The sequence below is a fragment of the Colletotrichum graminicola genome, assembly GCF_000149035.1.
Source record: "Colletotrichum graminicola M1.001 genomic scaffold supercont1.32, whole genome shotgun sequence".
NCBI classification, from domain to species: domain Eukaryota; kingdom Fungi; phylum Ascomycota; class Sordariomycetes; order Glomerellales; family Glomerellaceae; genus Colletotrichum; species Colletotrichum graminicola.
This window is the reverse complement of record NW_007361036.1, coordinates 221822-247441: the sequence shown is the minus strand read 5'-3', so window position 1 is coordinate 247441 and position 25620 is coordinate 221822. Positions and strand designations below refer to the sequence as shown.

General features: G+C 50.9%; 5 protein-coding genes and 1 non-coding gene across 6 annotated transcripts; 1 reads left to right on the top strand and 5 right to left on the bottom strand.

The window, feature by feature from the left end:
• Nucleotides 1-897: 897 nt before the first annotated feature.
• Nucleotides 898-3574, bottom strand: GLRG_07734 (glycosyl hydrolase family 3 N terminal domain-containing protein; the record flags this gene model as incomplete). The annotated part of the gene is made up of 5 exons (XM_008098293.1): nucleotides 898-2375; nucleotides 2434-2486; nucleotides 2546-2974; nucleotides 3032-3350; nucleotides 3406-3574. 5 exons carry the CDS (start codon nucleotides 3572-3574, stop codon nucleotides 898-900), a joined length of 2448 nt encoding a protein of 815 aa, XP_008096484.1.
• A 9351-nt stretch (nucleotides 3575-12925) lies between these two features.
• On the bottom strand, nucleotides 12926-14599 carry GLRG_07733 (CFEM domain-containing protein; the record flags this gene model as incomplete). Its single annotated transcript, XM_008098292.1, has 8 exons — nucleotides 12926-13272; nucleotides 13322-13389; nucleotides 13449-13831; nucleotides 13886-13953; nucleotides 14019-14055; nucleotides 14114-14298; nucleotides 14365-14503; nucleotides 14558-14599. The coding sequence occupies 8 exons, from the start codon at nucleotides 14597-14599 to the stop codon at nucleotides 12926-12928; spliced, it is 1269 nt and encodes a 422-aa protein (XP_008096483.1).
• Nucleotides 14600-16542: 1943 nt separating this feature from the next.
• On the top strand, nucleotides 16543-17968 carry GLRG_07732 (oxidase; the record flags this gene model as incomplete). The annotated part of the gene is made up of 3 exons (XM_008098291.1): nucleotides 16543-17353; nucleotides 17406-17580; nucleotides 17638-17968. The coding sequence occupies 3 exons, from the start codon at nucleotides 16543-16545 to the stop codon at nucleotides 17966-17968; spliced, it is 1317 nt and encodes a 438-aa protein (XP_008096482.1).
• Nucleotides 17969-18351: 383 nt separating this feature from the next.
• GLRG_07731 (zinc-binding dehydrogenase) lies at nucleotides 18352-19593 on the bottom strand (the record flags this gene model as incomplete). The annotated part of the gene is made up of 3 exons (XM_008098290.1): nucleotides 18352-18604; nucleotides 18657-19305; nucleotides 19407-19593. 3 exons carry the CDS (start codon nucleotides 19591-19593, stop codon nucleotides 18352-18354), a joined length of 1089 nt encoding a protein of 362 aa, XP_008096481.1.
• Nucleotides 19594-21877: 2284 nt separating this feature from the next.
• GLRG_13196 lies at nucleotides 21878-21972 on the bottom strand. Its single transcript has one exon. It is a non-coding gene; the product is annotated as a tRNA-Ile (tRNA).
• Nucleotides 21973-23236: 1264 nt separating this feature from the next.
• GLRG_07730 (cytochrome P450) lies at nucleotides 23237-25015 on the bottom strand (the record flags this gene model as incomplete). The annotated part of the gene is made up of 4 exons (XM_008098289.1): nucleotides 23237-23272; nucleotides 23338-24589; nucleotides 24649-24799; nucleotides 24850-25015. The coding sequence occupies 4 exons, from the start codon at nucleotides 25013-25015 to the stop codon at nucleotides 23237-23239; spliced, it is 1605 nt and encodes a 534-aa protein (XP_008096480.1).
• Nucleotides 25016-25620: the final 605 nt, after the last annotated feature.

The following is a 25620-nucleotide window of genomic DNA, read 5'->3' as shown; positions in this document are numbered from 1 at the left end:
AGTCCATGTGCTCGGTTGCAACTGTGGTCGAATAAGACAAGCCCACGCCGGAAGCCTTTTCAAGAATGTCGTCCTCTTCGGGAACCATCATCTTACATGTCGTCAAACGTAAGGAGATCAAACAAAGAACGGTTGCAACTGCACACTCAAATACCCGCCAGTAGGGCAAAGAAGGTTATTATATGCCGACATTGTCTACCATGGACTTGGGGAAGTCCGCGTTCTAAACGCAGTTGCCCTCGGCTAGAGGGTACCGGAACCTTGCTGTGGCGGCATCGTCTGAACTATGAGGCTTGAAACTAGAGGTTGGCCAAGGGTGCTTCAATGACTTTTGCGAAGCCGGACTGCTCGGAAGCCTTGGCCCCCATGCGGAAAAGAAGAGAGTAATATTTACATTGGATGAAATGAGTCCATCGACTAGAGCACGACCAGTGAAATCACGCGTTTTCCTTGATATTGCTTATCAGAAAAATGGCGACATGGACTTTTCAAACCGCTTGCCATTTGACGTTATCGTCTTGACTCGATCCGGCCCAAATGGCATCATATCGGGAAAGCCATGGCTCGTTTCTGTATACTATCTATTAGACTCTGGTGGCGTTTCCAATCCGGAGGGGAAAAGGCACAGGACTGGTCTGTAGGCATTTTGTTCATTTCAAATCCATCACGCGTTTGACGGCCAACGCCATAAACCTCTTTCAACCTAATTCGAAGGAACCTAGTGTGATCAAATCTTATCCCTAAGCACTTGCTATTCTGAGTTACCACACATGAAAAATTTTAACAGGAAAATGTTTTATTCTTCTGTTATTCACATATTACTAATATTTACAAAGGTCATAACTCATGCATCGTATGTTTTCCCTCTCCCCATAGAAACATTGGCAAACGAGACCTTTACGCCTGCACCGGAGTAATCTTGGCGAAAGCCTTCAAGTCTCTGCTGCTCCAGCCCACGCTGAGCGTGAACTCGCCGGCAGGGATAAGCCATTGCTGCGACACGACGTCCCAGTAGCTGAGGTCGCGGCGCATCAGAGGGAAGCCGACGTTCTTGGTCTCGCTGGCGGCGAGGGGCACCTTTTCGAAGCCACGGAGCTGCTTGGGAGGAGTGCCGGCAGGGGTGGTGTCGGCAGGGAAGGTGACGTAGAGCTGGGGAACAGCAGCGCCCTCGACTTCGCCAGTGTTGGTGATGGAGGCGGTGGCGTTGTAGATGGTGTCCCAGAGGGCAGGGTTGCCACCGGGCTCAATGGGGCGCTGCTCGGGGACGCTAGTGATGTTGTCCTCGACGGGGCTGGCCTCGAAGTTTGCAAGCTCGAAGGTGGTGTAGCTGAGACCGAAGCCAAACTCGTAGCGGACGGACATGTTGCGGGCGTCAAAGTAGCGGTAGTCGATCTCGAGCTTCTCATCGAACCAGCTCTGCCAGTCGTAAGAGCCGGTGGTGTTGATAGCAGTGGTGGGAGGGGCGTTGTAGTCGCTGCCGTTCAGGGCGATGGTGTAGGGAAGTCTGGCGGAGGGGTTAACATCGCCGTACAAGACGTCAACGAGGGAGTTGCCGGACTCCTGCCCGGGGTAGTGCGCGGCAAGGATGGCTGTGACGTTAGGGTGATCGGCCCAGGGGAGGGTGTTGATGCCGGAGGAGTGGGTGACGACGATGGTGTTGTTGCAGCTCTTTGCAACACTCTCAACAACGTCGTTGCCGTTCCAGTCGACATCGAGGTGCTGGCGGTCGGCGGCCTCCTCGGCCCAGGTCTTCAGAAAAACGAGGCAGACCTCGGGAAGCTTGGGAATCCAGAGGGTGGTGATGTCGGTTGTTGCGAGCTGGGTGTTGTTAAGCCACTGCTGGACGAGAGCACCATCCTTGGCGGCACGGGCCTTGATGGCCTCGAGCGGGGTGACGAGGTAGGTGAGACGACCGGTACCGGAACCACCACCGGAGGAGAGGGTGCCGTACTCGAAGTCATTCTGGTTGAGGAGGCCCTGAGTGTCCTCGCTGGCGTCGTTGCCAAAGACAGCAATGGACTTTGGCGCCTTGAGAGGGAGGGCCTTGTTCTCATTCTTGAGCAGGATGGTGGCGGCGGCGCCGTGCTTGCGGATCAGCTCGCCGTGGTTGCCACGGACGTCACGGCTGCGCTCGCCAGTGAAGGTGTAATTATAGGTCCACGTGGACTTGGGGGAGAATGTGTTAAGGTCGCCAGACGAGGCGTCGATGGTGGGGTAGTCCTTGTCTTGACCGAGCCAGTAGTAGGGGGTCATGATGCGGAGGATCATGTCATCGACGCGGCTGACATCGAGGGTGCCGTTGTTGACGGCAGTGGTGACATTGCCACCAAAGAAAGAGCCGCTTGCCCAGTTCATTCCGTAGGTTCCAAGACCACCTGCGAACATGTTAGTGGTTATCTTTTCAGGAACGAACACGTTTTCGGTGTTTCTTACCAGGCATGTCCATGTCAAGACCCGCCTCAATGGCAGCGACACCAGTGTGCGTACTGTTCGACATATTAGTATCATTCGGTTGACTGTATGGCATTGTAGGTTAAAAACTCACGCTCCCCAGTCAGACATGACGTAGCCATCAAAACCAAGCTCAGTCTTCAACAGGCCGTTGAGAGACTTGGAGTTTTGGCAGCCGTACGAGCCGTTGATACGCTGGTACGAGCACATGAAAGCGGCAGCACGTGCCTTGACGGCATCAGCAAAGGGCCACATGTATAGTTCATGAATCGTGCGGTCGTCGACGTTGGAAGATATAGCCTGTTCGACAATGTCGGTGGAGGTGCCGTTGGGGTCGAAAGTTGGGTTGCGCATCGTCTCCTGCTCGTTCAGGATCCAGTGCTTAGCGGTGGCCTGGACTCCGGCATCCTGATGGCCAGTGATGGTCTGGTACATGGCAACACCGGTCAGGTACGGGTCCGGGGAGAAGCCTTCCCAATTGCGTCCAGAGTAAGCGCTTCTTCCAAGGGGGCCAGCAACGGGGCTGTTTGACGGTTAGTGACATTCGATGCTAGAGAACATGTAGGATTGTAAAACCGACCTCAGAGCAATATGGGCGCCCTTGGCCCGGAACTCCTTGCCCAAAGCGAGGCCTCTCTCGTAGAGAATGTCCTTGTCCCAGGTAGAGGCAGCAGACACACCCGCGGAGAAGACGCTAGCATAGTCGGCCACACGAATGGAGAGAGGGCCGTCTTGAAGGCAGAGACCTTGGAAACCGAGGCGAGGAATGGGGATAATATTTCCAACGCAAGGACCGGGCTGACCAGTGACCACGTTGGCCTTCTCCTCAATCGTCAACTGAGCGACAAAAGCCCGAGCCTTGGCCAAGGCATCCTCCCAACCGCTGCCCGTGGTGTTCGCTTCATTAACGGTCAGCTCAGTTCCTCCGTACAATGTCAGTTTCAAAGCACTTACGGGAAGGGTAGACGGCCGGGGAATGGCCATAGGGGCCGAGGATGGTGGTGTTCAGCGGCTGGATATAGCTGAAGGCATCGTCGGCTCGTTCTCCAGCATCATACGCTTGTGCGCTGACCGAAGGCGCCAACAGAAGGCCGGAAAGGAAGAGAGACAGGGCGGCGGACATTGTGATATCCTTTGAACTGAGGCCTGGTGCTTGTGCTGAGGGATCTGAATTTTCGAGATCGGGCGTTACATGCCGGACTTTATATGTCGTATCCTCATCCATGGCACACCAGCATCAGTCCACCATATCCCCGTCTCCTACGGTGCGAAGAACTCGACTGACCCTCCATCAACTCCGCGCGGGACCTCGCAAGTCCGGGTAACCTGAACATGATTGTGTTTGCACTGGTTAGCCGCATCGTCATTCACTCCAAGTCGGCCCCACACCGCTGGATGCTCGAAGGACCTCGCCAGGGCCAAGGCAGAGAGAGGCGGGTTATTCGTCACGGATGTTAGCCGTAGATTTGCCAGTGCATATCTGGATCGCTACGGAGAAGTCCGGGGCAGAAGAAATCTTCACCACACGTGGGGTTACTGAACATTACCCAATCTCCACGTCTCCATGACGATTATGGCTTGAAGATGTCCGGGCGCCGGGGGGCGATTTTCAGTCGTAGCTTCCATGACTAGTCATACTCGTAGGAGTCAAGTCCTGACCAAGAATACCGAGTCATTGAGGAGTTCCAGATTCACCGACAAAATTGTCTGGTTAGTCTGGTTAGATGCCTACCGCATCTCCGTGTTTTTCCGATTCAGATCACGGTCGTGGTGGGGAGACTTACACTGTACAGTCCAGACTCAGTAATTGTGAAGAGCGCAGTGTCGGTGGCCCTTGGTCGTCGTGTAGCATTAAGCCCGCTTCTCGGAGGAAAACAAACGCTTCAAACGAGTAATTTGCGTTTTGTGGGGGATGCGAATCGGGTGACGGCTGGGACACCTGGAGACTCCATGCTTGTTCAAGCTTGTTCCGCGCGAACCCCCGTCCCAACTTGAAAAACTCAGTCAACCTTCAAGCAAAGAGGTCCCATTGAGCTCCTATCCCCATCCTGACCCCAGTTCCCCCGCTCCCCGCTGTCAAGATGAGTGGACTGTGGATCGAGGCCATCGTGGAGGCCCGACATTACGCCGACACTAGAGGCACCGGACACGCAGGTTTTGATCTGGAATCACTTTTCCATGGCGGCTCGAGTATCTCTTTACGGGAACCTGTTCATACCCCCCTGGATCGGGGGCCGACACCACGGAACCGGTCGTCATAAACCGGAGAGAAACATGTGTTACCCCCCGGCTTCCCCGCACTCCTAATCGGCCCTGTTCTTCGTCTGGGGACCCCCTGGAGGTCGGGTGCTTGTGCTCGAAAGGGAGCTTTTGGTGGAGAAGCTTCCATGAAGTATCATTGGAAAGCCTGCCTCCGGTAAAACCACGGCTGTTGGCACGAGTTCGTCGTCCTATTCGAGCGTAGGGTGGCTCTCAGCCAAGACTTTAAAAGCCACTGACGATGCTGTTGGAGCCCAACTCTGTCTAGCCGATCCCCATGTCCCAGGACGCCGAGGTCTCGTGAGAGGATTATGCGTCATTATAATCCCACAGCACCCACCCCCGGGATGAATGCCGCGTTCGGATTTCGATCACAGCAGGATTATGGAATCTCCATTGCAGCCCGCGCACAGCTGACCACACCACCCGTGGGGAAAAAACGAGCTTTGTGGAGTTGACCCATGCAAGTATCGGAGAACCAACCCCTTGCGCGGAAAATTTTTGCTTGTTAATACGGTCAGGCGGTTTCTGAATCTCTGTTCTTGTGTTGGTAGCAGTAAAAGCTATTCTTGGCGCTCTTCAATATTGATCTCGTGATGGGGGTTGTGGATCAAACAATTCGATCGCGATGGGCTGTACGCAGCCTTGATGCACGAGCATCGCACAGTTTGGTCCATTCTATTGCCGGCTTAGTCAAAGCCGGGAACTATACGGATATGCAGCTTTTTTCTGTTTTTTGCAATGACCTCGAGTCGATCCCTGGTCGAGTGAGCTCTTCTGATGATCACAGGTACACCAAAGATGACTCTGGACTGGTGATTGATCATGGCCTTTGCCGCTCCAAAGCCAATTTCGAACTATCCGTTCACGAGTTCCGCAGCGTGGATTCTCGACTAATAGCCGCTTTTCTTCCATGCGCTTCCGTGTCCCATGCTTGCCGATATCGTACGTCTTATTACGAGTCGGGGATCGCGTTCATCCCGCAGCTTGCTGTATTTTGGCATGGGTAAACCTGGCACAGCGTTCCTCAAGATCCAAATGACACATATTTACACAATATTCACGTTCACTAGATGAACTCAATGCCATATTTAATTACTAGTCCCATCAAAAAAAGTCATTCATGACTATCCAAATACCTCTGGGGTGTTAGCACGACCCAGCTCATGCACTAAGCTTCTGTTTCCAGATCACGTAGCTGTGAAACTATGCATCCATTCATTAAGCGGCTCTTCTCTAGGTATTTCGTAGCATAAGAATCATCCGTACGCTCATTTCTCAAGAAAGAAATTCGATGGCGGGAGATCGCTTTATGTTTATACGTACCTTGCTGGCTAGCCCTATGAAGCTGTCTCACTATTAATTCATGCACTGTCGCAAAACGCTCTGCAACTCGAGCATAGCCATGCTGTGCTCACTCTCTAGTTCCAAGGAAATCAATAAGATAGATTTACGTACGGAATATGTTAACCCGGATAATGCTGGAATCGGACCTGAATTTGCAAGACATTGGTTACGAGTTGACCAGTCCGAAGACGGTCGTTGAGCAGCTGTGTAACAATGCACAGTGACTGTACAAGAGCCTCAACCGATCGACGCCGATCACTGCATAGGGGTCTCTGGGTGTAGGATCCAATGCAATGCCTCCGTCATCGCAGATATTCCATCACTTAGCACAGATACCCATGAGCATTTGAGCCTCAGTGGGTCATTACAACGTGACCGACGTCAGTCGGATACTGAGATGAGGAGAATTTGGGGTGTTAGTCGCTATATACATAATCGGAGTCATGCTAGCATGCTTCACTACGATCTGAAACTAGCATGCCCAATCCCCATTCCTGCTCACAAGTGGTGCATAAAGAGTGACACATATGAGGGGACATGTTCTTATACATTCCACAGACCAATGCTAATGAATAAAGATTGTGAAAAGACTAGAAGCATAGACAATAAGTCAACGGCAGCAGCTTTGCCGGGGTTTTCAGACGATGCAAACGTCATGATTCGTAGATGTTAAGAAGCTCTTTGAACGGCGTGATGGTGAAATATAATCATATACGTATATATGTAAAAATAGTTAAAACATGGGGTGGGCTACAAATCGTAAAAAGAAGGGCCACATAGCTGGTGGAACGGGGTGTGTCACGTGACACTGAGTCGCGGCGCCTCCGGTCCCATGTATCAATACCCATACTGTTGGTGGTGAGGTCTACTCACGTGACCACCGGATTCACCAGCTTCTTCACCTTGCCAGCTAGTAGTCTTTTCTCCTAGTTACATATTACTAATACTACCACTATCTATAGCGATATTGTTGCTCCTCTACAGGTTATAAGCCTAGGCCTCTACCTTCTTCCTTTTTCTAACGCTATTTAAAGCTATTTAGACCTCTTCTTTTTATAATAACGAATCTATTGATTTTGCCTATAACGAGTTGCCTTGACTTTGCCTACCTTCCTGCCTTATTAGGCTAATAACAGGGTAAAGATTTCACCCCTGCTACTATTAACTTTACTTTTTATAATAGGGTAAATTTATCCCTGCTAATAATAACCTATACCTATTAATAATAAGGGCCCCCTGCCCTTGCTAAGTAACTATTATTACTATAGTGCCTGCTATCTTTTGTCTTGGTAGTATTCTTGTCCTTTATAGCGAAAAGAACTATTGCTATTAGCTCCTTGCTATTAAGGCCCTTCTTAATAAAGATAACCTTCTTAAGTATGCTAAATCTAATGTAGCTGCTCCTGCTCTTACTAACAACCTAACTGCCTATAAATAGTAGTAAAAAGGCTAAGCTTTAGCCTATGGCCTTATTATTAACAGCGTTGGCCTTATCCTTCCTTGCCTTAAGGGGTCTAGTTAGACCCCTAACAGCTGCTGCCCCTACAAGCTTATAAGCAAGCTTAAGGCTATTATCCCTTAGGTGTTAGGTAACGCTATTACTAACCTTATCTATAACTATAGACGCCTTAATGTTAATAACTCTAAGGATCTCTTTAAGCATCTTAAGACTTTCTACACTATAACCTATAGTATTAATAATCTTATTACTAACTAGAAGGCTATACACTTCTACTTTCTCCTAAACTTAATTTATAATAACAGCGCCTTATCTAGGGTCTTTAATAAGTACGCTGCTATTAAGCCTTAGGAGGCTAAGCTCTAAGATCTGCTTAACGACCTCTATTATAAGGCTAACTCTATTAACTTTATTAGTAAGTCTGTATTTATTAAAGTTAAGGCTACTAAGGCTAAGGATAGCGTTATATGTACTTATTATAGTGCTAACTATTAAGATAATAAGTGTTACTTTACTTATCTAGAGCTTATTCCTACTAACCACCCTTACTATAAGGAGCTTTACAAGAAGGCCTATTGCTACTACTGCACTAACGCCTGCTGTAAGCAGCGTCCTACCTCTGTCTTCATCAGAGGTGCCTCTAGCGCTCTTAGAGGATCTTCTATCCTAGCTTAAGGCTATACAAATACAGTTTTTAGGGGAGGCTTCACATCATGTACGATAGCAGTCTGGCCAGGTAGAGCTGAGGGGAGGTGTTGGTGGTGAGGTCTACTCACGTGACCACCGGATTCACCAGCTTCTTCACCTTGCCAGCCAGCAGTCTTTTCTCCTAGTTACATATCACCAATACCACCACTATCCATGGCGATATCGTTGCTCCTCCACACATACTGTTAAAGGTAGCGGTAGACTTTTAGCGATAATGAGAGCGTACAATTTAGGTGTATTGAAACCCCCCTTGAGAACTGATTGTTAATATTGACGCTCAACTTCGAAGACCGCCCTTTGTCGCATTGATTGCATTAGCTATCTTGAAATCTGCTAACAAAAGGGTTACGGCCTTGCTAAGTCTTCACATAATGATTGCAACTCATTGTAGACACGTATTGCAAAGCAGTTTGTCATACTGGCAGTTCCAGTGTCAGCTATGAGATATCTTTGTGTGGTAATTATGATATTTTCTCGCGATATGTTACGCGGGTGGGCATTCTGCATCAGCGAAATGGGTATATTCCAGCCAGCCAACTCAATAATGACATTGGTATGACATGCAGGATTTTCTGAAATAGTATAAAGCCACAGCACAATTTTGAAGCCGTTGAACTTGAGAAAGATATTGTAAGTGTGTAGGGCAGTTTGGGAGTCATGCGATGCGGTGATCAAGAGAGAACACCATAACCTACACAAGCAACACAAGATTCCTCACCAATCGGCGTACGGGGTTTCCTAATCGGAGCTATAATTACTCTCGATTAGGGGAGTTAGACGGCTAATTAAGTCAATACTGACACTAATCAGAAGAGTAACAATCCTAATCAGTCTTGTGTTATTATCACGTTCGAAGGTCGGTCATCTAGAAGGCTTAAGGTTGATTAGTTTAAGGAAAGGTAGGTCTTAAAAAGATAGTGTGAAGGTTTGTTAATTCTTCCTCTATCTGTCTGCCGTTCAACTTATATCCTTTGCGTCTAATTGGCGTATCCAAGTCCCAATCGGTGGTAATCCTTGCTATCTATGGTCCTGATTACCCCGCCCTATTCCAATATCATCGGAAACAACCCTCAGGCTCTTGAGCCACGGACCTTGAAGTTGGAGTCTAGATCTGCCAGAGGATCATCTGAAGATCCGACGGGGCACATGCATGACGCGTCGCGTCCCTACGTCCTGTCCTTCAGGTCCTGCTGGACGCCGTCCTTGCTGATGACTTTTGCCAGGCCACACCTCCGGAAAGCTGCTGTTTAGGGGGACGAAACTCTCAGAGACTTGAAAGATGGAATCGAAGTCTTCAAAGGTGTTCTGGAGTTCCTTATCGGCATTTTCACCGCTCCTGACACTATCATCATTGTTACAAAGAAAATGAGCTGAATATCTCCCCATTGAAGAGTGATAGTTCCAGCGTTGTTGCCGCTTTGGTCCTCGTGGGTGATATGCTCAGTGACCAGCGATCCAGAGGCGTAGTAGCAGGGTAATTACTACAACAACACGACCGGTGCGCCACAGATATGGATTGAGTTTACCTTCGGTCACGGAAGTGTGGAGCAGATGGAAATGTCGATGTGTTGGTTGCATAGATGCTCTTCTTGATCTAATCAGCGCTACGAGATCCTGTGGAGGAAGCCACTCCGGAACGGGAATCGACATGGTTATGGTTGAAATCTTCAAGAAATTCCACCACCGATAGCTAAAAGCTTGTCGCTGCTCTCGCTAAAGCAAGTTTTGTTGACCTTCAAACATCAGAATGATGTTATAAGGAGTTAATCAAGACCATTCACGTCCGATAGTGTCAATTTTGACGTCGAGGTGGTACTTGTGAGACCCGCTGGTAGTGTTCAAAATCAAGTCTTTGAGGAACACCACAAATCAAGTTAGTCGTGGGCAGTGATGATGATGATGGTGATATTATTATTTAACGCCCGTCAGGTCCATCTTGTGGTACAAGGCGCCCGCGCATAGTCGTGGGCAGTAAACAGTACTAGTAGTAAAGAGAGCCTTCAATCACTCGACTGACTAGGTACGTCCAAAAATGAAGTGGCTTCATCTCAACTGGTTGATCCATGCTAACATACAAGCTTCCCTTGGTCATTTGGTGCGTTACTTTGGAGTCTCTATTCGACTGCTTACCTATGTCAGATTATCCAGGCAGTAGCCTTAACCCTAAAACGCTTAGAAAAGCTAACCCTACGTTCTCGAACCTAGTCAACATGAGATGAAGTTCTGAAACTTAAAATGTCAGGGATCTCCTGAGTTCCTACCGGTATCGATCATCAGGACCTTATAGCCAGAAATGGGAAGGTTAGCAAAGACGAGCTCTCCTGCCGGACAAGGATCGACAACAATATAGCCATAGTCATTGGAATTTTGTTTGGTAGCGTATCTGACAATATGACGTTCATGACAAGACCACTTTTCAGAAGATCTCCAAGAACCAGCATTGATTCGAGAGTCAGCAATACCGATGTCTTGGTGTCTGATGCCGCTCCGGCTTATGCAGTGGAGTTTGAGTTAGCTACGACAACAAAAAGCGCGATACCGAGCGAAAAAGTGCATGTTTAGTGCTGTGAAGCACTATCTCCGTCCAACAAAAGAGTGACAAATGCATGAAGGAGTCTATAAGAGCCTCAAAACACAGAGCCTGGGATGTAGATAACGAATTTGAATATGACCATAGAATAAAAACCTTCAACGACGCCGAGACCACGAACCAATTAAGGGAATATGAAGACCAGGGAAGGCAGATGCTAGCTCAGCAGGGGTCAAATACGACCCGACTCCCCAGCCCAGTCTCTGGAAGTCGAACAATTGAAGGGTTCAAGTCTCAGGAGGCATCTTATTTGAAGAAAGGGAGTCTTGAAAGCTGCCGTTACATCACTGCGACTTTGTACCTTAGCCTTGCCGGTCCCTCTTGAATTAAAGGCACTCAACTCAGGCATCCACGACCATGGCGTGTCCATGTGGATAGTCGTGTATGTATCCGTACCCCATGCTCAGTCGCTAAAGCTGGTTTCCTACTCGCCGTGCCGAGTGTAGAAATATTCAAGAAATGGGAGCAACAACGATTGCTTAGTCCTGTTGAGGCCAGTTACCCCTCTTACACATGTACGTCCACCCCAAAAGACCAGGGCGTATGGAAGGAATTTGCACAGCAGGCACCGCAACTTCTAATAAGACTTTTTAAGATACTGTTCGCATTGCACAACGCATCTACCGTTCCTCTTAGGAATGGCCCGCGCAGTAGTAAAGCGCACAGACCCTGAATGCCAAGTTTACTCTCAGTTGTTACCTCCCTCTTGTTACCTTTTGTTACCTCTTGTTACCTGGCGGCTGATGAGCAGTTGGCCGTGCATCAAGGTTGATTTGCACTTGGTACCACGGCGGAACGCTTCCGAGGACCCCCGGCTGGACTAATGTTGCAAGGGAGATGATCACAATGACATTGATACTACCGTAGACACTCGATAGTTAGACATTCCACTCTTGTTCGGGCTAACGGTATCCGTATAGATAGAGTATAGCGTACCTGTCCAAGCTAGGTCTATAATAGAAAGCGGTCAACCCACCTATCTAGCCTAGGTATCTTCCTATCTTTGCTGGCCCTTGCTACCCAACTTGCTGCTGACGTACATGACTAACCCCTGCTTTTGCCACCTCTAGATCCCTGCTTTCTGCCAGCACGCCAACCCCTTTCCAGCGGCCGCAATACCCCATACCGTTAGCCTGAGAAAGAGTGGAATGTCTAACTATCGAGTGGCTACGGTAGGTACCATAATATAGGGGGGGCCACTCGGGTGGGGGAAAAAACAGGATACCTTTGTCCACCACCACCAAAACACCACAACTTCCAGCAATTCAATACCACGTCCAATGTGGGCAAAAAGGCCATCTTTCTCTTGTGCTTGAGAGTTTTGGCTCGAGAAACCCGTCAGCGCCTCGTAATCGTGCCTTGTTTGTGTATCAAGAGCTGAGTGATCCATCGCGACGGTGGTGGTAGGTAGGTAAAAGGTAATTATCCTGTTTTTCTTCGCCCGAGTGGGGGCCAACCTCCTGCATGGTTACTCTAGAAAGACGGTGAGGCCCCACTTGGTGCCACTGATACTTTCACAAAAGATTAGAGCCCGGGGACGAGAATGAAGATTGCACCCTCAGAGGACCGGCAGAGACATCTGAGTTGGATTGAACGGAGAGTCGTGTCGTGCTTGACAAGACCTACAGTACAAAAAGTAATCAACGGTCAGACTGTCTCCACAGCTCGTGTTTGGGACTTCAACCCAAGGTGGCCAATGACAACTTCCCCCATCTTTCGCATCTTTGGAGATGCTGATGTTCTATCAGCTAGTTTCAAATTCCATTGACTAGTGTGAGATTCCACTTGTTAGTGTCAGATTCTACCCGAACAAAGTTTCGTAGAGGAGACATATGATTGGGTTAAACAGGGTGCACTGTTTCAGTGAATTGATGATGTGCAGGTTTATCAGCAAAAAGAAAAAAAGACAAGAACATTCCATGTAGTTCAGTTGTACTTCGATAAGCACGAGTTATAATATACGGTGTATGGTAGGCTGATGGTCTCTCATGGCCTGTTTCCACAGGCTAATACCATGTACCAGAGGGAATGGCGGGGGTGAACCCTTTTTATTTAGATATTAGCAATAGAGGATAACCAGAACGCCAATAAGCCTACAATACTATTAATATTCAGACAGACTCGAGGGTGGTTGCTAGCTTCTTTTGTGACGAGCGTGAATTTGGATCGCGGAAAGGTAGTTGGGACAGTTCGTGGTCCGTATAGGAAACATCGCCTCGACGCCCTGACTTGAGGAAAAACTCTTTCTGAACTCGAATTGCTGGTAGTTTCAAGGCGCCAGAGGTCGGGTCTGTCGGCTCTGAAAGATTGGCGTAGTCGGACAGGCCGCCCCTCTGCGTACTGCCGAATACCTTGGGGAACACGACGCTGAACAGGGAGTAGATGGCAGGCATGCTAGCGCAAATGATACCGACCGGCACTTCGATTGTGCTCCAGTATCCGACTTCAACGTAGTCCTCTATGGTTTGTTAATGCCAGTTTCTGCTCGAACGAAAAGGACTGCTTACGAGTCACGTTGCTGGTTGTGGCATAAGTCGCCAAAGAGTCCAGCCGGACAATGCTGACGATGGTCACGCTATAAACAATGTCAGCCACCACATACGACATCTTCGGAGCCGTGGGGGGGGGGCGCACAAGAATCCCACGCAGAACATCATCATGACCATGAGTTTCTTCTTAAGGGAAAGAGAAAGGCTGTAAAGCTCTCTGAGGGGAAGAAGCAGGGTCGCCAAATCCAACGCAATGTTGGCAATGGCGGCTGCCCAGCCCTGGGCATTGATGTTGTTGCACTTTGCCGGAAACTCCCCGTCCCATCCTTTCCAGGCGCCTTCGACGGGCCTGCACTGGAAAACGCAGGTGAGCTCGAAGACGATAAGGTATGCTATGTTGAGGCCAAGAAGAACCCAACAGCCGAGTCTTATCTCCTTCTTGGAGAAGATCTTGAGATAAAAGAGAAGAATAGAAATCTTGGTTACAGGCAAAGCACCCAAGTAGAGAACTTCTTGCCAATAGAAAATCTATAACTGCGATCAGTTTTCAGTCATTATGAAAGCATCGAGATCAGATCGTACGTATAAGAATTGCGTAATGTCGTTAGGCTGAACGTTCCAAACGTCTTTGCCCAAGGCAACTCGGGAAACTTTGTATCAACCAGTAAGTACTAACTTAGGCTCGGGCAAGGGTTTGTTGCATGGAAGGACCCACTAGGATATGAAAGACCATTAAGGGGTATCATGATGGCCTGGCAGATATGTTTAGTATTCTCTTCCACAAAGCGAGAGGGACTGTAGTCAACATACCACAGCTAATAGTATCGCCCAATCTTCGAGACCCCAAGTCTGGCTACCCAGAAAAATCTTGGAGACTACTCTCAGAACGAACGCAAGAAGCCCGAGGGCCAAAAATACAGTGCCGACGATCCATACCAAAGCGGTTCGGTCACGGGATGGCGCGCCGCACTCGTGTTTCGTGTAGCGCTGGACCTCTTCAAGAAACCGTCAGTACGTAGTACACCAAAGGATCGGGACGAGCTCGAGAGACTTTAACATACGCAACACCTCTCGAACGGTGCAGTTGGAATGCACGCAAAGCGAGATTTGCTTGTTCAGTTGAACATCGGTGCAGAGGCAAGTCGTGTTGGTAAGTGGGCACAGGCCTGTCGCCATCGTCACCTGCTGAATGCATTTCAACTAGACACTACCAGTTAGAGATCTTTCAATGACTGTCGATAGTGCAAGACTTACGCCGCACAATGGAGGAGTATCTAACGGCGCCGGGGTGTCCATGGTTTCGGTAAGACTCCACACGCCTTGACACCAAAGCAGTGTGAGCAAGACGGCTGAAAGGTGCTTCATTTCGCACGACGGTATCCGTACTATAGAGGGAGGCAGCTCCTACTCTGTCGAAGACAGATTAGGCCCCAAGGACTTGGCTGGAAATACGGTTCGTCCAATTTGGGGGCGCTCATCGACGAGGTAGCATGGACTTACTGCATCAGACAAGTGCTAACGTCTGGCCTTCACTATATAAGTTTGTGCTTTTTAAAAACACTTTAACCCGTTCTGGACTCGGACAATTAACATGCATCCGTTATTGAAGTGTATGCCACCTCGGACGCCCGTAGAAATACGACAGCGTTGCATGCCGTCTTCACCTCCCAAAGCGTTTAGAGATGGGGCACCGGACCCTGGGGGGGGGGGGGGGGGGGGGGGTTCCATGGTGGGTAGAGGAGCATCGTGGATTTTGACAGACAGGGTTGCGTTTCATACCCTGCCGCTGCGACCCGTGCTAGCCTTAGTAGAACACGGAGTATATGATTACGACTTCGAGCCCACAGGAGCTTCCATGGAGAGTGGGTTACGTTGATGAAAACGGTCAACAATGCCGGCCTAGTGTGGTGGGTGCTTTCATCAAAATTGTCTCCCATCATCTTGATACGGGATTGTTAATGATCCTCTGCGCTGGATTAGAAATTCAATAATGGCAAGCGATGACCCAGTTTCATCAGACACTGTCTTGGGATCCACGATACCATACATATACGGATATTGTGCCCTAATACGCCGAACATCTCATCGCTTGATCCACGGAGTCGGGATTGTTGCACCGTTCAGGGGCTGTAGCGGTATCTCTATCGTCCAGAATCTGAGCGCACGCTACTCCGTACGATAGGCGTCTCGGTGCAACGCTGTCTAGCTGTCAGCCGAGTACACTATTTTGCTGTATCACCAACAGTTTCTCACTTTACCCAACTATCTCTCAAAGCCTTAAAAACACACCCCTTACTCCTAACTCCCACCTAACCTCTATCTCTCTATTTTTATTTGATTTTTGCTTCTACATGTTGGTTGCTTTTTTCTTTCTCGGGCCATGCTAGTTTGTGGAGGGATTAAGATAGTGTACTTGGCGCTTTGATAGGGGAACTGTTAGTGCACTTTATGGGGTAAAAGCTGACTCTTTTTTTTTTATGAGTATCTCTTCCTAAGAGCGGTTAGATACGGCCAAATGGCCGTACTCCTGCCAGCCAGCCTATGCGGTTGGTCAGTGGAGATGTCGGCCATTGCTACTGCTACTTAGAAGAGACCCGCGGAGGCTTCCTTAACTCCCCGTGTATCTGTTAAGCAGTAAATGCTTCAAGGCTTGAATTTTTGGGTTATTGGGCAATGTGAAGGCAGATCACTCGAGTTGTTAACACTGAATGGTTTCGCGGTACATTAAACATGCAGCTCCTCATTTCAAGCAGCGTGACTTCGCTTGCCCCTATGCAACAGGGGGGGTCTGTAAACCTGTCTGCTCAAGTTCTCCTAATAGTCGGTCGCGGCGTCGACATTGCCCGTTCGGGCCATTACGGTGTAAATCAAATCTTGGTCCAGTGTGGGGGCTTGGCCGATTGAGGAAGACTCGCAACTCGAGAGGAAACGGTCCGGCGGCCTTGCTTGCGGGCCGGAATCGGGACGTCGTGAACACTCATACCTATGTGGTTGACGGCGGACACTCTTCTGAGGCCCAGGGCAAGCCGGAGTCAGGTCGATCTCAATCTGGCACATTTGGAACCCGCAGTACTAGCCTTGTCAGCTTTAGGTGGTAAAAGAAGAGACCAAGAACGTCGTCTTGATTTGCAATCCTTCCCATTTAGACCATTAATCTCTTTCCTATAGTTCACTCACTCACTAGTCGTTCGTTTAGACACCAGCGATTTGCTGCCCACGCTCTCTTCACCAACTTCGTGATGAAGTCACATTACCTTCTTTCACTTCTGCCCTACCTTGGCAGCGGAGTGGTCGCATTCCCCGCCTACCTTAATGAGGCTCTCAAAAACGGTGCTGACTCGGAGCTCTCAGAGCAGCTGGCCGGCGTCTTCCATGAGACCCACGAGAAGAGGCTCCTCTTCGACCCGATGACCACCCCGATCGATGTGGCCGGCGAGCACAGGTTCATTCCGCCAAATTTTGAAAAGGGCGACCAGCGTGGCCCCTGCCCGGGTCTGAATGCCCTCGCGAACCATGGCTACATCAGCCGGGACGGAGTGACCGGCATCGCAGAGGTCACGGGAGCCATCAACCGGGTCTTCGGGATGGGCATCGACATTGCGGCGATTTTGGGTATCTTGGGCACCGTCTTTGTGGGAAACCCTCTGTCGGTCAACCCCGGCTTCTCCATCGGCGACGTCTCCCGTTCGTCGAACAACATCCTCGACAACGTCTTTGGGCTTCTCGGCGCGCCCCGGGGCCTCAATGGCTCTCACAACATCATCGAGGGCGACGCATCCCTCACGCGGGCCGACCTGTACATGACGGGAGACGCCTCGACAATGGTCATGGATCAGTTTCAGGCGCTTTACGACATGTCGCCCGGCGAAGGTGACTACAACATGGACCTCTTCGGCGAGCGGTCTTCCATCCGCTTCAGAGAATCCATTGAAACCAACCCCAACTTCTACTACGGCCCTTTCACCGGCATGATCGCTCGCAACGCAGCCTACTTTTTCGCCTGCCGCATGTTTTCAAACTACTCTTCCGAGAACCCTGACGGTGTCCTCAGTAAGTGTTCCGCATCTTGGCATGGGGGCGCTGGATATTGACCGCGCTGTAGATAAGGAAACCCTCAAGAGTTTCTTCGCCGTGCAGGGCGAAGAGGGGAATCTCACGTACAACCGCGGCTGGGAAAGGATCCCGGAGAACTGGTATCGTATGCCAGTCGACTACACCTTGGTCCATTTGAACTTGGACCTCGTTGCTTTGATTTTGAAGCACCCCGAGTTGGGGAGGTTAGCTATTTTCTCCATCCTGTGCAGAAGGCATCAACTGACAGACTCCATCCACAGCATCGGAGGCAATATGGGGGAGATCAACAGCTTCGCTGGAGTCAACCTTGGCGACCTCACGGGTGGCGTCCTGAGCCTCTCCAAGCTCCTGGAAGGCAACAACCTGCTGTGCTTCGTCTTCGAAATTCTCAAGACAGTCTCGCCAAACTCCCTGTCTACCATTTTTACAATCATCGAAAAGCCTCTCAGCATGGTCACCGACGCTCTTGGAACGGCCTTGCTGAACCTTTCTTGCCCCGCTTTCAAAGACATGCAGGTGGGAGGCCACAGTCTTGACGAAGGTCTCAAGGCTCAGTACCCTGGTGCTCGCATGTCTGACAATGTTCTTTGAGATGGGCATCCTTGACTACTAGCTCTCACCCGTTGTAAGTGTAGACGGGATCAGACACAACCAAAGGTTGGAGGACGGCATATTCCATAGGTTGCCAACTGAGCTTCAGTCGGTAATAAGCTGGTCCGCCCGCGATCATGGAGTGAGATTTTCCGTGTAGGAAAACATGCCGTTCGCGATGGCTTCTATTTCTTGAGGTTTGACAAGATAATTAAACAAGATGTGGTATGTCTAGCGTATAACATGTGTAGCAAGATTAGCACGAGCATTTTGGAAAAGAAAAAAACCGTCAATCCAGATAAATTTTCAATTGTTCATCTCGTCATCTCATCATGTCTACCTTTACCCAAAAAACAAAAGAAATCGCTTCCGTGCTCCGCTTTTTACAACTTGGCATGCTTTTCGTTAACCAGGACGTATCTGTAACGGGCATGGCCGGCTTCCATATCAACAATCGCCTTGTTAGCATCCTTCATTGGCCGTTTCTGGACCCAGGGCTTGACCTTCTTCTCGACCGCAAGCTCCAGCATCTCCCTGATTTCAGAGGGCGAACCGATGCCACTACCTCCGACCTTGATGCCGGTCATTAGGAGGGTGAAGGCGTTGATAGGAGGAAGATTACCACCATCGGGGGCACTGCAAGCTATTAGTCATACGCGAAATATGGTGCATGGGGTGGACGACTTACCCAACTTGGATGTAGGTACCGTTGACCTTGAGAAGCTTCAGGTACTGCTGAAGAGGCATCTTGTCGCTGGAAACAGTGGAGATGATCAGGTCGATGCTGCGAGCATGATTTTTGGACCAGTCCTCGTCGTCGTCCGTCGCGATGTATTGATCGGCACCCAGCTTCAGGACCTCATCCTTCTTCGAGGCCTTACGCGAGATACCAATAACCTTGTCGGCGCCCAGGGCCTTGGCGAAAAGTACTCCAAAGTGCCCGAGGCCGCCGACGCCGACGATACCAACGGTCTTGCCAGGCCCGCAGCCATTGTCCTTCAACGGAGCGTAGACCGTGATGCCTCCGCAGAGCATCGGCGCAGCATCTTCTGACGGGATACCGTCGGGAATCTTGATGACAAAGTGGCCGTTGGTCCTGTTGTAGTCGGCGTAACCACCGTAGGACTTGCCCTCGCCGTTGGGGTATACGCTGCCATAGGTGCCGACGTTGCCGCGTGCGCAATAGTTCTCGCGACCAATGGAGCACTCGGGGCAGTCGGGCTGCAAGCAGGAACGAGCCTGGGCACCAACACCGACGCGGTCGCCGACGGAGACGTGCTTCACGTTCTTACCGACGCGGACGGCCTTGCCGACAATCTCGTGGCCGACGCAACAGGCTGTTCGCAAGCGCGCAAATGTTAGCGAGGGATGGGACTTGACGCAATGCCCCGCGTTTGCAGCGAGGCGGGGTAGGAAACTGGACACGTCGGAAACTCACGGTAAGGGGTTGGGGCCCAGCCTGAGCGAAGCATGTGAAGGTCGGAACCGCAGATACCGCAGTGGGAAATCTCAATGTCAACATCGTCCTCCGTCCACTTCTTGGGCTCAAAGGAGCCCCATTCCATGTTTCCATTGGCGCTCTCGGGGTTGTGGCCAAGCCATCCTTCGAACTTGTAGTCAGTCATTGTTGTGGCGAGTCAGTCGTGAGGGATTGAGATGATTTGGGTGTGTTTTCGTTTGCGAATTCTGCTACTGAAGCACATTCGATGGCCGGGAAATCTGCACAGGTAGCGCGCGGGTGTAATGCTGTTATATACGCATAGAGAGTTGAGCTCCCCCAAGGGCTAAGTCCATGACGGCATCCCTGAGCTCAGGAACCGGGGTCCAACTATAGGTTCGGTCATCATGTCATCGAGAAGCATCTATGCCGGAGCTAGCTGGAGTTAAGACGGCATTATGCTTTCTTGTGTTCCGTACTGATGCGGAGCCCTCCCACGGACACCAGGAACAGCCGTCGTGCCGGCGGCAGGCTTTGTGCCAGGCCACACTGGGCTTTGCTCCCGCGACTGCTAGTGCAAACCAGCTTCGTGGCTACCAGAACTCTATGACGCGCTTTGCGAATATAGTGTGGGTTAATGTTCAGCAATACAGGCATGTCATTGGAGAGATCTCCGACAAAAACCCCGGGTCTTCCGATGGGTCCAGCTTGCTGCTCGCTTGCTCGATGCTACGTACGTGGGCTACCTACATCCCCAGCCGAGGTCCGTTGCGAGTCAGATAAAGTCCAGTACGGATACCTACTTGGGGGAAACAAAGAAAACCTCGCAGTCCTTGCCACACATCATCTCTAACCAACTCAAGACGACAGATACCTGCAGCTAATTGGGTATTTGCTGCAACCTGCTGACAGGCACGGGCCATATCCTATGCCGATTTTCCTTTTGCCTCTGCGCTAGCGGCTGCCATGCAATGCACGAATCTGCAATTAGGGTGCTTATGGGCCGATCCTCCACCGGTGGTACCGGCGTCGCGTGGCGGCTGATTCTGATGGTAGAATGATAACCCTCTGGGTATTAATAATTCATCGGCGATAGGCAATGGAAGTGGATGGCTGACATCGGCCTTTACCGTTGTCAGCACCTTGCATTAGCGATTCTGCTTGTCTCAAGGCTTGACGCTACCTACATACCTACCTCATCTCGGGTTGGTATTGCTTATCCAAACTCGGCGCATTCGGACTTTGGGCTGTTCGATGGCCTTCCTCGGCGGGGTAAATCCCCGATCGCCAAGGAAGCCGAGGCACAATGGATCAGGAATTTAAATAATCATTAGCTAGTCGGCCCAGTGTCACCGCAGCAACTTGCAGAGCGCTTTTCTTTGTCCATCTTCTTTCGTTATAGCTGGCTGTCTAAACGAAAGATCCGGCGATTGTGGAGAGCATTAAACCGCAGCTCTCAACTTATCTCCATATACACATCGTCTTATTCTCATTTCATACCGTTCGCCATCACATTGACCAGGTAAAACTTCAACCTGTGACCTTATGGGTTTCGCCGTCTACCGTAATACACTTTAGCGCCGGTGCACCCATTACAATTTTTTTTTTGTCTTAGATGTTTAGCCGCTATGCTAGGTAGACAACATTGGCAATGATCACCCTGACGTTCCGACATGCATGGAACAACTCTGGCTCGGATTGTAAACAATCCATTTGGTCAACGTTGGCACATTATAAAATGTGTCTAGATTCGCAATAACCACTTACTAGCCAGTAAGTGCTGGTATTTCTTCCGAAGCATACTCCGCCGCTCCTGGTTGATCCGTCAGGGCATGGCTCTTGCATCACAGCGACATAACGAAGGATGTGTGATTTGAGCTGAAGATGCAGAGTTGATGACCCTCGTAGAAGATGTGAATCAAGAGATCTGTGGGAGCTAGTTCCTAGACATATAGACATATGACTACAATAAAAACCGGTACTATATGCATTTCAGCCCGTGGTTGCATAGAGAGCTCGAGGGCAACGCCGCGTCTGTGATGTTGGTGCGAGGCTCACAACGGCATGTTTAATGTGCGGCTGTACAATGTTGTCCATAGGCTTACGTTACCGGACTCTGAAGAGGAGTGCATCGTGAGGAAAGTACTGGCCTCTCGTTGGTCGCGCCGGAGATTGTGGACTTCTTATCCCGCCATAGCACCTCAGTTAGCTGGCCTTATACTACCAGAAATGTAGCCTGGCTGAATAGAAATGGACCCATGTCGAGGTTTCGAGGTTTCGATTCACAACTTTATACCTTGGTTTCAGGCTTTCTTACTTAACAAAGCAGTGCCCAATGATAAAAGAAGCGACTCTAGCTAAACTCCAACACATCAGAGTCATTCGTGCCTTACTAGGCCCGAGGGCAGAAAAGAAAAGTCGGGGACGACCAGTGCCATGACGGTCAATTGCTCCTACATGCAAAAGATATGTGATCAGTGGGAGGCTTGAACTCCCGGCCTTGGCATTGCTCAACATTTCTGGTTAAATATTAGTACCACGCTCTAACCAACTGAGCTAACCGACCCGCTTTTCAAGTTGAAGATGATGACTCGCAAATGCACCAAAGACGGCGACAACGCGCTTGGCCCCACCAACTCCAACGGGGTGCAAGGAATTGAGTTGATTGCGATCCCCGTGGACAAGAAGTCTTTGGCTGCAGCTCAGTAGTTTGTTTGGTTACAATAAGTAGGCGATTGTTATATAGACAGCCTTGTTATTGTTATCAAAGATTCACTGTTGCCTTTCCCTAAGGTTGTGCTCATTCACAACAACGTATTGCTGGAAGCCTCTACAAGTATGTACAAAGATCGAGGTCATACAGCTTTGTCCAAAAAGGAAGAAGAAAAAAAGGGATATAAGCAGTTGATCTCACACTAGCATGTAGAATGCACACAAAGTGTTGTCTTCAACTCTTTGCTCATCTCCAGGATTTATCAACCTGTTCAGTCAGAGCGCCGCAACAATCTGACTGCTGCATATTAGAATCGTCAGCGCCATCCAATTTGCCAGTACCTGGCTCTACATCTTTGCAGAAAGTCATCACTCAACCAGAAAACACCGTCACACCGGATTTGTCTTGATGCCCGTATCCCCCATAACAACAGCCAGCACTATGGGACCAGAAATGCAGCCAAAGGTATCAGACCCTGCGTCTCCGGGCCCAACGGCGTGCCACAAAGACTCCGCATCATCCAAGGACTTGTCAAATGCGCAGGAGGTCGCTGGCCACAGTGAAGACGTATCGCGAAGCCCTTCGATGCAGTTGCAGAACCCTGTGAACCCGCATCCGCGTCCCCGTACACTTAGGCGCAAGCGAGGCTTGACGGTTATGAACAGCAACCAGAAACGAAACAATCTGATGAGGGAGGATGCTGTAGTGGGCAGCTCTGAATACTATATTCGACCCCTCCCCTCATTGCCGGTTTCTTGCCCACTCACAAGAACTGGAGAGGCTGGGAAGGTTTGGCGTTCGACTGCAGAGGAGCAAGAAGTTCTCGAAGAGCTGGCGGATCAGTTTGTTGTTGGAACAAAGTAACCAAGGCGAACAAAGAACACGATACCAAAATGAATCTTATCAAATAGAAATTCACAGGAGAAGCTTGCATCAAAGAGAAAAGTCCGTGTGGACGAACGTAGAAACATCCGGTGTGAAATTTTGTCTCTAGAAACCTCTCATACGGCATTCCCCCTCCCCCCGTCAAACCACCCTTCATTATGTAACTTTACAAGTCCATCGCTCATTTACAATTATTCTCCTGTCCATCAACACTCAAGCCCAAGATGCAGGTCTAAGACCGCCGGGTGAAACTCAACTGGCAATCATCCTGGGTTCTCAATTAGCCAGTGATACCACTTAATATTGGCGTGTATCTAGCGGAGGAAAACTAACCATAGGAAACAGCGTCGCAAAGACTCTGATCTCTTCCGACTTTGCCGTCGCGTGATGCTTCCAGTCAACCTCCAAGGTCGCCTTGCCGATCATCGCCGCCATCGTCAACGGCACGTACCGCCTGGCGAGGCAGTCGTGCGGCCCCGCGCCGAAGACGAGCCAGTTCCTGGTCTTGGACTCGGCGTCCCCGGTGATCCAGCGGTCCGGGTCGAAGAGGTCCGGGTTGGGGTAGACCTCCGGGTCGTGCAGGGCCGGGTAGCACGACGGGATAATCATGGACCCCTTGGGGACCGTGTAGCTGGGCGTAACGGGGAACTTCTTGGTCGCGAGGTAGGGCACGAAGATGACGGGCGGTCGGAGGCGCAGGACCTCCTTGACCACGGCGTTGGTGTACGTGAGGGACTCGAGCATCGGCAGGTCAAAGGGCCTGGTCGCGTCGCCGCCCCGCGCGGCCAGGTTCTCGGCGCGCACGCGCTCGACGACGTCGGGCCGCTGGGCGAGGATCTGGAACAGCCAGGTCGTGGCGCTGCTGGACGCGTCCTGGGACGCGAAGAGGAAGGTGAAGAGGGTCTCGGAGATCTCTTCATTGGTGAACTCCCGGATCACGTTGGCCGGCCGTGCGGCGCCCGCGTCGTCCCCCGCGGCGACCCGCGCGCGGTACCGCTCCGACTCCATCATGTGGAGCACCCAGTGGTCGACGATGCAGGTCGGTGCGGCGCCCGCGGCCATCCTGGCCTTGCAGGCGGCGGCGCAGGCGGCAAACTCGGCGTGCACGGCGTCGGCCACGCGCTTGCCCCGCCAGACCTTGGTGAAAGGGACGTACATGGACAGCGGGACGTTGACGAGCTCGAGGGCGGCGGTGACGAGGTAGAAGTCGTTGGCGATCTTCTCCACAGCGTCCTGGGAGATGTAGTCGCCAAAAAAGGTGCGGCACGAGAGGGCGCAGTTGATCTCGCGGAAGAGCGCCATGAAGGCCGTCGGTCCTCCCTGCTCCGCCTCGCTCGCGGCGACGAACTTGGCAAAGTAGTCGCCCAGCACCTTCTCGTGGACAGGGAGGTAGGTAGCCATGGCCTTGTTGGTGAACAGGGGCATCAGGCCCCGGCGGTACTCGGCGTGGGCTTTGCCCTGGAGGAAGACCCAGGACTTATGACCGAGGATGTCCTTGGCGATGGGCACGATGCACGGCTCGGCGTAGGCGGGTGATTTGAAGACCTTGTGGGCGATGTCTCGGTCGGACGCAAGCACAACGAACCTGGGATAATCTAGTTAGTCGGGGATGTAGGGGAGGGGCCTCTGGAGAGCGTTGGCTACTTGTGGAAGACGGATACACAGCTTAGGGGACCGCTCGCCCATTGTGCTAGGTATTCCTCGAATTTTGGATGCAGGGCTTGAAGGAAGGGTCCCATGAGTGGAATCTTGAACGCGGGACCTGCGATTGAACCTTTGCGTTTGAGGTACATAACTAATGGAGTCAGCTTGAGACACACTGCACAGGCTGGAGGTGAATAGTACTTTGATCGTAGACTACAACACCGAGCAGAAATGTCACAGCATACTGCCAAGTAGGCCAGCCGGCGAAGAAGCCCGGGAGGCTACCCGGGAAGTGTGATGTACTGTTGGACCATGTTTGCTGCAGCTCGGCCTGCGCGACGGGCGTGTCGATGACCACTGAAGCCATCTCGAAGCTCTGGGGTGAGTACAAGAAGTTGACCTTGATTCAAATGGCAGAGACCGGCCGTCTGCGGCTTTCTTATATAAAGACTAGATTATGGGCTCCGAATTGCCCTCCAAACACCGATTCCATTAGCACTATACCCGAGCGGCTCGTTTCGATGGTCTCTCGTTGCGACACCTGCAATGACCGGCTCGTTTCCGTTCCACACATGGTATGAGCCAGCCCTGCCAGGCCTTGGCATGTCCATGACTTGCGGAGACTAAACCCGGTTCGGCAAACACATTCATTCTCAAGCAAAACCAGAGCTGACAGGGGAAGCCTGAAGGGGACCAGACCCTCGCGCGATGGGGAATGCGGCGACTAGTCCTGTTTCGGTCAGGACGCCGCAATGCGGGTTACATAGTAAGCATAGCACGATGCCTCATCAACGGCCCTTCGGCACGCTCGCACAAACTCGGGGCCATAGGAGTGTCCATTCCCGCCCCCATCAGACCACCCTCATCTTCCCTTCTCTTTTCGCTGGTTTCGCAGTCTCGCAGTATCACGTCCACGCGAGGAGGGACAAGAGTCAACTTTAACCACTCACACACACACGCACTCACGCGCGC